Source organism: Trichechus manatus, unplaced genomic scaffold (genome assembly GCF_000243295.1).
Source record: "Trichechus manatus latirostris isolate Lorelei unplaced genomic scaffold, TriManLat1.0 scaffold00229, whole genome shotgun sequence".
NCBI lineage: Eukaryota > Metazoa > Chordata > Mammalia > Sirenia > Trichechidae > Trichechus > Trichechus manatus.
This window is the reverse complement of record NW_004444165.1, coordinates 510,030-522,784: the sequence shown is the minus strand read 5'-3', so window position 1 is coordinate 522,784 and position 12,755 is coordinate 510,030. Positions and strand designations below refer to the sequence as shown.

The following is a 12,755-nucleotide window of genomic DNA, read 5'->3' as shown; positions in this document are numbered from 1 at the left end:
GAAAACTGTTGAGCCTGAGGGTAGCCTCAGAGGGCCCAAAAGAGGTGCAATCATTAGTGTAACCTGCTTTTCGGGTATTATTGTGATTTAAACTTAGATATGACATATCAATTATCCATACTTCACATGCACTGATACTGCATGTATATTAAATTTCTTTCTGAGTGATTTTAGTGTCTTTCAGATCATTGAGACACCAAATTATAATGTTACTATTCCAAAGTGCAGGGTTTGTAACTCATATTCAAAGGATAGCAAACCTCCAAATAGAAATTGCCTTATTGTTTATTTCTGTTCTGTAGTGGGGAGATTTTTTCCTGTGAGTGTCCCAGAGATGTGACATCATTTCCCCTCCCTAGACCTCAGATTGCTCTTCTGTAAAATAAGGGGTTTTGACTGGACGCTCTCTCAGGTCCGTTCCAGCTCTGATATTCTTTTATTCTATGATTCATTATGTAATTTTAAGGATATATTCCCAGATGGTTTACATTTTTTGGCTTCATAATAGCTTTCTTAAAAATAAAAAGTATATGGTTCTACCTTTGCAAACTCTTATGTCTTGTCCCTAATAGAAAGTGTAACAAATTAAGAGTCATGTACATTGAATTTCTTATCACTGTTTCAAAACCACATGTAATTACTATAGTGTGTAAAAGCTTTACTTATTGTAAGCACCAACAATGATATTCCTATAGGAAAGTACTGCTCTTTTTGGTGCAGAGTAGATCTCAGAGTCCTCTTGTGGCTACTTTCTGCATACCTATAACCCACGTGGATGCGAATTCTGCAAATAGACATCAATGGTTGATGTTTATATCCACTGTGTCATTCTGCCTCGGGACTTTATGTTGTATATGTAGGTTTAGAAATTTTATCTTAGCCTTCTGCTGCTTCTAAACCCTTTTTAATTGTAACAATTTAGGAGTAGCTTTCTTTTCAAGAAGTTACATTGATTTAAAACATTTATGAATAAAAAGCATTCCATTCATTTTCATTTCATAGTTTCCTTGTGAGATCTGATGTCTGTTGATCTTAGGTTTTGTTCTAATTAAATGATCAACAACTTTTCAAATCAAGAAAACTTTGATTAATGTCAATTTTTATCTCTTAAAAGGATCCTTCCCGACCATTGGGGTAGAGGCGTTCTGCCCCAGCTTCCTGAGGGCAGGGTTTTTAAATAGCATCCAGGCCCCGCATCCAGTGCCAAGGGGAGGATCCTTGCCCCCCAGGATTCCTGCTGGTAGGTATTCCAGGTGAAGTTTCCTACCATTGTCGCCGAGAACTCCGGGTTCTGCTCTGCGTGATTCCATCAGGACCAAAAAGACAGAGACCAAGTTGGGGAGAACGAAAGGCAACTTTAACAGGTTGGCCAAGCAAGGAGACAGTCGGGGCTGCGTGCCATCCAAGACTGCCTCACAGGCAGCTTGTTGAGCAGCTAGTTTACATAGGCAGGATCAGTTTCAAAATACAAAATGGTACACGTGCAGGTGTGGAGCGTTTTAGAATAAGTAAGCATTTTCTAAGGCCTGGGTTTGATTCCCTGAGCAGGAGGAAGTTAGCCATTTTTGTTCATTAGCATGTTAGCTCTCAACCCAGGCGTGGAGAATTTACCATGCATGAAGCAATTAATGAGCTAAAGGTTATCTGGAGCGCCAAGATAGGGGGAAGGGCCAGTTTTAGTTGGTTTGGGCCAGCCCGTGGCTGTTTCTCTTCAAGGAGGTTCTGAGGAGGACAAGAAAGAACTCTAGGAAATGGGTAGGGTGAGGGGCTATCTTGAGGCTAAGAAAAATGGCTGTATGGCTCTAGCCCTGTCTTACCACTATGTACAGCTGTAGGACTATGTTCACAGGTGATAGTCCCACAATACAAAAAAGAATATTTCTAAAATACATTGCTGAAAAGAAATGCAAGTGACTTCTTTTTAAATGCAGGAACCAGATTTATGATACTTAATACTGTGACAGCAGCATAAAGGAAGGGGAATACCTTGAGTGTAACCCGATCACTCAATTAGCATAATGCTGCCTTGTCTTCTGAGAAAGTTTTTACATAAGCAAGAAGGAAGATTCAGATCCCTAATTTGTAATTCAAGAATAAAACAAGGATCGATTTGAGCTCCTTTGCCATTTGGAATTGTCCTGAAACAAGGAGAAAAAAAAAAAAAGAAACTATTTAGTGTTGTTGACAGAAAGAGTAATTCCATATCTGGATAAGTTTATAGAGATTTAATTAAAGTTCCATTTCACTAAATAAAAATACTTTGAAGAAAAGTCAGAAAGTAGCAAATCTCGCAGATATTTTCAAGAAAGAAAAGTAATGGTCCATTCTCCCTAAAAATACCAGTCTGACCAAAGCCATATTTATCAATGAAAGAAACAAAGTACAGGATTTTGAACATCTTAAAATGTACTTCCAAAGTTTAGTAAATCACTTTGTGGGTTATCCATGATATTATTTTAATCACAAATTGTTTCTTCCCCTGACATGTAGTATAATGTCCAGCTGCTTTGCTCCATTGTACTGAAGGATGCAAACCCACTTTATATTTTATATTTGTTTTAGCAAAACAGAACTAAGAAATTGACTCTTGGAGAATACTGGAGAGTAAAGAGGAATATAATGCTTAGCAAAGGACAACATAATTGATTACTGGCTTTTATATTATCTGCAAAGACAATATGCAGATAATCCAGGAGACATTGTGTTTTTTTTCATAATTAATAATAATGCTGCTAAAAAAAAAAGCTTTGCCATCGAGTCGATTCCAACTCACAGTGACCCTATAGGACAGAGTAGAACTGCCCCATAGGGTTTCCAAGGAGCAGCTGGTGGATTCCACCAGCCGACCTTTTAGTTAGCAGCCCAGCTCTTAACCACTTAGCCACAAGGGCCCCAATAATGCTATAAGTTATGGTAATGATACCAATGTACTCAGGAGGGCTTGTCCAGCCATCAATTTAATGGTAACATTTGAAAAGACCGGAAAATCCAAAAAAAAAAAAAAAAAAACAAATCCAAACATGCACATTTCTTGCTTTTCTTAGCAAAATTATAGCAACAAAACCTAAGATTATTACACTGACATTTTTTTTTTTTTTTGCTTTTCAATCATCGTGTCTACTTAATTAAAAACAAACAAACAAAACAAAAATGCCTTGAAGTCATTTATTTTATCATTGGATACTTACTGATGTGAGTGGAGGCCTGATGATCAACAAGGCTGCTGATGAAGGAGGAGCCAAAATTAAGTGAATTAAAAGATTTGCAGCTTTCACTCTAATGGGTGTTATGACACCTTTTTTTTTTTTTCCACTAGAAGCAGACCTGGTATTAAATTGCATGGGAATTTTGTTGTTGTTGTTGCATAGGACTAGGAAGAAAAAGCTCTAAAAAAACCAAGCCCTCAGAGTTAACTACAAATACAAAAAAACATTCCTTTCACATATGTGATTAATAGCTCAGTGATTGTCATTGAGAAGGAGATAAACAGATGATTTGTAGTTTAATAGCTTAACCCTTAACACTTAACGGCAAATCTTGCTGGATTTTTTGGTAGAAATGACATTATAAGGTTTAGTAGTGACTTGAATTATTCAGCTTCACTGGTAAAAAATAACCCTTGTCATTCAGCCACTGAGAATGATAGAAGCAAGATGATCACTCTACAACAGAAACACAGAATCAACTTTCCAGAGAGGGATCTAAAAGAACACTCTAGCACTCTGTTCTTATAGGCATTAAGCCAAATTTGCCTCCAGATTTTATAGGAGAGAAAACTCAATTCAATTTTCATGACTTACATACAAATCAGGTGTAGAAAATCGCTTCATAAAAAATGTATAGATCTAAACTTGTTCTATTGTCTCAAACTGCAGTTAGCTCACTTCCTGACTCATATCACTCTGATAAGTGATCCTTTGTCACTGTCTCTGCTACGTTTCAGTAATGACTGCTAACATTTCAAATGTAATTTTTATCCTCTCTCTCTCAACTAGAGCTTATTTCCCAAGAATTTCCTTCATAATGTTGTGTAAAGAGGAATGAAGCAGTAATCATGAGAAGCTTTTATTATGTTTCATATGTTTAAAAAGGAAGTATTTCTTTACCATCTAATAGCTGAACTGATCACCCTTCAGGTTTAGGACATCACTTTGAGGGCTGGAAGCAATTCCTCCCCTGGCTTGTACCATGGTGCTTTAAACATTTGGGGGAAGGTTGATGTCTACTGGGCAACACTTAATTTGCTTTCCAGAAATTGGTTATACGTCACAATATTTTGACAGTCCCGTAAGACAATTGCTGTATCATTCAAGGAGTTGCAAAATCTTTCTTAATGATCATGCTAATTTAGTTCCCAGTTATTTATCTTAATCAAATTCAAATGAGATACGACTGTGTCTTGTATAAAATAGTTTCTTTACATTCATGTCACACTGTGCTATAAAAGAACAATATTTTTTTCAGTACTTAAATTTACACAAGAAGATAATGCACGTTTTAAAATCAGGAAAGGTATGTGTCAGGGTTGTATCCTTTCAGCATACTTATTCAATCTGTATGATGAACAAATAATGCGAGAAGCCGGTCTATATGAAGAAGAACAGGGCATCAGGATTCGAAGAAGACGACTCATTAACAACCTCTGATAGGCAGATGACACAACCTTGCTTGCTGAAAGTGAAGAGGCTTGACGCACTTACTAATGAAGATCAAAGACTACAATCTTCAGTATGGATTACACCTCAACATAAAGAAAACAAAAATCTTCACAAATGGACAAATAAGAAACATCATGATAAATGAAGAAAGTATTGAAGTTGTGAAGGATTTCACTTTACTTGGATCCACAATCAACGCCCATGGAAGCAACAGTCACAAAATCAGAAAACATATTACATTGGTCAAACCTGCTGCAAAAGACCTCTTTAAAATGTTAAAAGGCAAAGATGTCACTTTGAGGAGTAAGGTGCGCCTACCGCAAGCCATGGTATCTTTAATCACCTCACATGCATGTGAAAGCTGGACAATGAATAAGGAAGACCGAAGAAAAATTCATGCCTTTGAATTATGGCATTGGCGAAGAATATTAAATATACCATGAACTGCCAGAAGAATGAACAAATTTGTCTTGGAAGAAGTAAGGCCAGAATGCTCCTTAGAAGCTAGGATGGCAAGAATTTGTCTCAGGTACTTCAGACATGTTATCAGGAGGGACCAGTGCCTGGAGAAAGACATCATGCTTGGTAAAGTAGAGGGTCAGCGAAAAAGAGGAAGACCATCAATGAGATAGATGCATGGACACAGTGGCTGCAACAATGGGCTCAAACATAGCAGCGATTGTGAGGATGGCACAGGGCCAAGCACTGTTTCATTCTGTTGTACACTGGGTCACTAGGAGTGGGAACTGACTTGACAGCACCTAACAACAACAATTTTACACCAACTGCAGTAATAAGAGAGTCATTGAATCATAAGATCCAGAAAACAGACAAGCCTGCAACCAGTATTTATGTAACAATTCTCAGTTGTTTATAAGTTTCTCATTTCTAGAAAGGTCATAATAATAGGGTTGTTATTCTTAATCCCAGACAAATAGAAACACCAAGAATTAATTGGCTGAAAGTTGAATAGCAAATGTATCAAGATATTTAATGCAATGCCTTTCATATAGTGGTCACCCAATGAAGTCAGAAAATCAGAGGAGAGTAGAAGAGAGGTGAGGAGAAGAAAGGAAAGAAGAGAGGGAAAGGGGAGAAGAGAGAAGAGGATAGGAAAGGAGAGAAGAAATTACAATGACATAACTGAAATTATATTTTTAAACCAAAGTCTCCCCACTGTATTCCTCTCTATTAAAACCAAATTCTACCTCCTTGATAATAAGTATGCTCTCTTTGCCCCATCCAGTTTTTTTTTTTTTTTAAATTTAATTCTGTGGTCAAACGTTATTTGAAAGTGAAATAGACCATGGTTTTATTCCATAGAGTATTGATTATAGAGCCAGTCTAAGACTGGTGGCTTATCTTATGATAGACTCTACCTGTAGCCAAATTCTTTATATTTTTGGTAGTTTCATATGCTTACCACACACAAACAAAGTCAGGCAGCTAGAGTAATAAAAATAAATGAAATCATGCAATAATAATGATGGAGTAGATATGAAAGTTTCATTGATTCAGCTTTTGCTGTCACTTCACAGCAATAACTGACATCATGTGGTATCTCAAATTTAGATAAGAATCAAATATTACAACATGTCGTTAAAATTAGACTTATTTGTAAAATGTAAAGTCATTTTCAGTATCTGATAATTACTCAGAAAATAGTATTTTAGGATTGAGTATGATTGCATCAACAAAATTTCAGCTTACATATTTATGTCAGTTGTGGGAGGTTTGATATTTTTATTAATAAAGGAGCTAACATATATATAATTAGAGCATATATATACACACACACATATATATATTCGATCAGAAGATTCTAGTTCAAACTCAATGTGTGCCTTGAACTGACAAACTTTTTTAATTATAAATGAAATCTGTGAAAGAGAGAACATAGGAAACAGGTAACCAAAACCAAACCCATTGCCGATGAGTTGATTCCAACTCACAGCGACCCTATAGGACAGAGTAGAACTGCCCCATAAGGTTTCCAAGGAATGGCTGGTGGATTTGAACTGCTGACCTTTTGGTTAGCAGCTGAGCTCTTAACCACTGCACCACCAGGGCTCCAGGATATAAGTAGCTCTTGGGATTGAGAAATAGGTTCTGATAAAAATCAAGGTTGAAGATCTCCCTAGTATATCCTTTGTGGTTAATCTCTGCAGCTCTTTAGTTGTTGAAGGGCTCTTCTGAAACATCATCTCAGTTTGCCTGTTCGTGCTTTAAATACAGTGCTATAAATATATCTCATTTCGCATTTTTACCATCTTTTTTGCTTGACTTGTGTTAGGTTCAAAGGAAATGGTAAAGATGGAGTAAATCTCTGTCTTTAACTTATTGCTTCAGCAATTCCATGAGACTCCCTCATTGCTTACTCTGAATCAAATTGCAGAAGAAATATGGACACATAGGGACTGAAAAAGCAGATTTGCAATTGCTAAGTATATAATTGAAAATAATGTTTAATATTCTTATTTCTTTACCCTTTGGAAAGCCTTCTACTCAAACACCCAAACCTTTCCATATCTTTGTTACTGTCTCCTGACTACCCATGTTAGCAATGAATTCATAATCATTTTCTGTAAACCAATATTTCTATAAACCAAAATTTCACAATTTTCTATAAACCAATAACATTATTTCTATAGCAAAGTACCTGCATTTCTGAGCCAATATTAAAATATCTTCGCCGTTTATTAACAATGATTATCAATATTTCCCTTTCCATATTTCATGTGAAATCCTATCAGATATGGAGTCAGGGCAAATATTCCATGCACTATTATCCAGTCTATAAACCAAAAAAACAAACAAACCCCAAACCCATTGCCATTGAGTCAATTGCAACTCATAGCGATCCTATGGTACAGAGTAGAGTTGCCCCATAGGGTTTCCATGGAGCGGCTGGTGGATTCAAACTGCTGACCTTTGGGTTAGCAGCCAAACTCTTAACCACTGCACCACCAGGGCCCCATATATATATATATAAAATTCAGAAGGCATATGGCTTAAAAGTTAGAACTGAGCTAGAAATGATAAATAAGGTTGATGTTGCAGAAAATCTAGAATCTAGTGAATATAGGTTTTGATGCATATTGAGGGCTGCAGAAAAGCAGTAATGTAAATATATAAGACTAGGTGGAAAACCTTAAAGGAATATACAATGAGTTAAGGAAAATTGACTAGAACTCAATATGCCAAAGGAAATCAACAGTGGAAAAGTACATACCTTTTAAATACAATCAAACTACAATTCAGAAAAATCAAAGGAGACTATTTCATATCTTCATATTTTCAGGTGTCCTAAATAAGTCAGTAACTTTGTTTTAGATCTACAATTTGAGGTTTCAAAATTAATCACTTATGACAAAACAGTTTCTATTGACTATACTTCTTCCAAAGATGATTGTTGTTTGCATATTTTTCTGTACTATATATGACATTTTGCCTTATTTTATGTTTAGTAAAATATTGTTATAATACATATACATAACAGATAAGATACAGTGGGTTACTTTTTAAATAAGAGGTCTTCAGGGAGAAAAAACTCCTCTTTAAATGAAGGGTGCATATTTTATACCTTTCTGCAGTTGAGAATGTTCCCAATTCCCTTGGTGAAGGGGTGTGTGTGTGTGTGTGTGTGTCTTTGGGTACCCATTTAAACCAACAGCTGATTATAAAGTGAATAAGGAAAACTGCATTAAATGGTGCAAAGTAAAAAAATACAAATGATTCAAAGTGTAAACTACAGTGAAAAGAAAAACCTTTCCCTGGATGCTAACTCATGGTTGCCTTATTTCTTGTCATTTATTTGACTTCTAGCCCCGATAGGCCTTACTCAATACCCATCTGCACCGTTCTCCCTGGAGTACTCTCTTCTCTGAAGTTTGTGCAGCTGCAGGCTTCAGGAGGAAACCCTGCAGAACTGCAACTATTAAATAACTAGGATGGAGACTCTGAGGCGGGTCTGGGCAGAAGACCAAGATTATCGCTATTTCAGGACCAGGAGAGGCCTGGAGAAGAGAAGGTCACTGAGAGAATGATGAACACAACACGCCTAGCTCAGGGAAGCGCCAGGAGGGTGATTGCATCTCTAGTCTAGTCATACAACTATAAACAGCCCAAAGGCCCCTATAATCCTTTAAAGTATTTGCAACACTGTTAGTGCTAGGTTAGAGGATTATTTTAAAAAACTGGTTTAGGATATACTGATAGCTTCTAAGCCACCACAAGAGGGGCTAACCTCATAACTGCAAGGTTGGGTTATGTCTGCTTAGTCTATTGTTAAAAGTCAGTGGGTTCCAAAGAGCAAGGGCACCATCCTTGTGGACCCTTGGCTTACTTGAGGAGAAATACACAAAAGGTTAGAAAATGATTTAAAACTCAAGGAAGACAACCTTGATGATACCAATTGAATAAAAAAAGTCAGGATGAGAACTTATATAAATTGAAGGTACAATTCAAACCTTCAAATATCACTCAGTTTATGAAAACTTTAATCTGTTATAGAGTTTTCGAGTTTAAGAACTATAGATAGACGAAGGAGCCCGGGTGGTACAGTGGTTAAGCACTTGGCTGCTAACCGAAAGGTCAGCAGTTCGAACCTGTCAGCTGCTCCACATGAGAAAGATGTGGCAGCCTGCTTCCATAAAGATTACAGCCTTGGAAACACTATGGGACAGTTCATGGGGTCTCTGTGTGTTGGAATCAACTTGACAGCAATGAGTTTTTTATGGATAGATGGTTCCAATGTGGTAGCACATGTCATGAATTCAGGTTCCTAAGGATTACACTTTGTTGGCCAAAAATAAGACTCCTATTGTCTGAAGGACCCAGTGAAAACTCAGTGATTCTTAACCTCCCTGCCCTACTTTGAAAATCAAGTGAGGACTATAGACACTCTCCCCAAGAAAGTGGACATGTGCTCATATAGGGAAATGTGTGCATACAATTTCAAGAGGTCTGTGGACTCCCTGAAGCCCATAAAGGTAGGATCCTAGGTTCTTAAGAACTCAGTGTTCTATATATACATAAACATAACTGACATAAGTGATTACTATCATTTTTATGTAAGACTGACAGTGCATTAAAAAAAAAAAAAGAGCTGCAGGATGCATTTGATATCAAGCTCTTGAACATTTACAAAGAGAGATTCTATTTTTTTTCCTGCCAAGAAGACATGAAAATTCTTAGAAGAGGTTTTATGTAAGTAATCTCCAGATTTCATTTCTAGTCCTTTTTACGTCCCTATTTTCAGAGTCTTTAAATGGTTTTAGCCTTTGACCTTAGCTATGCCTTCTTATTAGCATAAGTGCTTGTTTTATGTAATATCATTTGAATAAGTTTGGATATTTAAAATCTAGTTTTTATATTTTATGGCTGTTTAAATTCCCAATTAAGAATATATCTAATGCCTAGGGATTTTTATGTTTTATTGTTACAAATTGGGCCATTTATTTGAAACTATCACCACTTTCAAAAGAGTCACCCAAAAATCATATCCTTCTGGCAAAGAAAAAATTCTGAAAAATTGGGCACACCTTGGTAAATTAGCTGAGTCTCCAGGTGAATATAATCTTTGTGTTGAGGTTGTTTTGTTGGTGTGGTTTAACCTTCACTGAAAATATGATGAGAAACTGTGCTGCAGAAAAGCCCCTTCCTCTTAGGAGAACCACCTTGATACCCACAGAGCAGCATGAGTGCTATCAGGAGCCACTGGGCCAGTGAACAACATAAGGAACGTGGAGACAAACCAGTACTGCTGTAAAACATGCCTCAGCGTTCATTCCTTTGCATCGTAGGACAAAGCACAGTGGAAGCTGCCCTGTGGCACATTGTTGGCTTTTCATATTTCTATGCACAGAGGTCTTACCGAGAATATATATAGCAAAATTGAACATTTAAAACAAAAGGCACAGTAGTTAAGAGCTACAGCTGCTTACCAAAAGGTCAGCAGTTTGAATCTACCAGGCACTCCTTGGAAACTCTATGGGGCAGTTCTACTCTGTCCTATAGGGTCACTATGAGTAGGAATCAACTCGATGGCAACAGGTTAATGGGTTAAATATCTTGTAAGAGTTGCAGAAGAGATTCAGAAATAAGTAGTAACATGCCTGGGGATTAAAAAAAAAAGTAGTCAGTTGTTTAATTCAATATCTCATGTATGATTCATTGAACAAATGTTTTTCTCCATTAAAACCTCACCATAACTAATCACTGTAGTTTAGGATACAGTAAATATATCCTGTCTAGCAGTTCGCTATATTTTAAAAAATCCTGTTAATTTTCATTTGATAGTGAATAATACAGAAGACCAAAAAGCTTAATATTTCATCACTTATGTAATGATAAGATACTTCTGAAGCCAGACATAAAGCATAGCATTTGAAACACTATTGAAAAATATGATGCTTTCTACCAAGAGCTTGGGAACCTTCTCTCAAAACATTCAGGATGTGTTCACGGTTTCCCCAGTGTTTTCTCCAGAGATTTTGCAGAAGCTTTTAACATTCCTGCTCTTAAATGTTGTCAGGCATGCCTCTTACAACTTAAATTTCAACTGCTAAAGCCTTGTCTTTTTAATTCTTATATGAAAAGGTTAGAATGATTTGAAATACATGGATTTCCAGATAAAATTATTTCCATAAATTAATGTTTGGGAGGTGGAGAAAAAACAAAATCTGAAAGTTTTTCCAGCAAGTTTCCTTAACAGGTACGTCCTGTTTATATGGAATATTACAGGACTTTATGGGGGCTTTAAAATCCTTGAACTTCTCAAGGACAAAATAGCTCTGGGAGCAACACAGTGCCCGATCCATAATGCCTTTCCAGAATATGTTCCTAAGATAAGACACAGAGATTTAGAGAGTTCCTTTATTTTTCTCCAGATTACTAATGGAGACCCAGCTATTATTTTGGGATATAACAGAATGGTTAAGAACTCAGACTCTGGAGCCAGATTGCTGAGCTTCAAACCCTAGCTCTGCCAATTACTCGTTGTGTGTCTTTTGGCAAGCTGCTTAAACTTTGTGCTTCATATTTTCTATCTGTTATATTGAGCCCATAATCGTCCTCACCACAAGAGTTGTGTGAATTAAATGAGTTAACACATGTAAAGCACATAAAACAGTGCCTGGTAAAAAGTTAATAACTATTACATGTGTGATGATTTAGATGTACTATCTATTTAAAAATTATCTACACAAGAGATTTTTTACATGAAGAAACCAAGAACAAAAGAAGCATATAATTATATATTATATATTCAGTTTAATTTGGTTTTGAACTTAGACATTGCACAATATTTCAAGGCATGAGAACTCTCTGCTGTGTTTTGTTCAATGGTACCTAATAGTAATTAAGCTATTGATTATTGCATAATCAGTTATTTCTTTTGTAACAGTTGAGAAGTTAATAGTCATAAATCAAATTATTTCAAAACCTGCACTTTTAGTTTGATTATTATCATTATATTACTTTTCTAAATTTGGATGAATACAAAATCAAGAAAGCCATTCTTAAAAACTCATACGTTATTAAAAAATCTGCAATATGGTTAGTGTCTTGAAGTGAAAACAAGCCTCACATCAGGCATCTTTGGCAGTAACTTTCATTTTCAATAAGACATTTCGAGTTAAAAAGGAGAAGTCTCTTTGTGCATATGGTAACTTCCAGTAGAAAGAAGGGCATCATTGAATATTACAGAAGCTAATTGATGCAGATGGTATACTACTGCTCTCTGGAATTGGTAGGAAAATGTTTCATTTCTTTAGCCTCACACATTGCTTCTACTCTATAGCAAATCTAGATTAAGAAATGCTACTGTTTTTATAAACGCGGATCATATACACACATATTTTGTGTTACCTACTCTCATCTATTAGTCTAATTTCTGCTCATCGGTTTTATCAGTAGATAAAATATTTTATTTTTCGTCATTTCTCCAAGAGTATTTTGATTATCTCTAAATTAAAAAAAGAAAGGAAGTGAAAAATGGAAACCAAAGCAACGTAACTATGTAGACTCAGGGGTTTTAAATAGCTCTAAGGTTGGAATCAACAATTCCAGCTTAATCATAAGACATGTTGTTTGTTA

At 36.1% G+C, this 12,755-nt stretch overlaps 1 protein-coding gene across 1 annotated transcript in view; it reads left to right on the top strand.

Annotated features, from left to right (window-relative positions):
- EPHA6 (EPH receptor A6) overlaps positions 1-12,755 on the top strand; it is a 1,147,205-nt gene that overhangs the window by 971,320 nt on the left and 163,130 nt on the right. Inside the window, 1 exon segment of the mRNA XM_004389015.3 lies at positions 1,115-1,240. Coding sequence (XP_004389072.1) covers positions 1,115-1,240 — 126 coding nt within the window.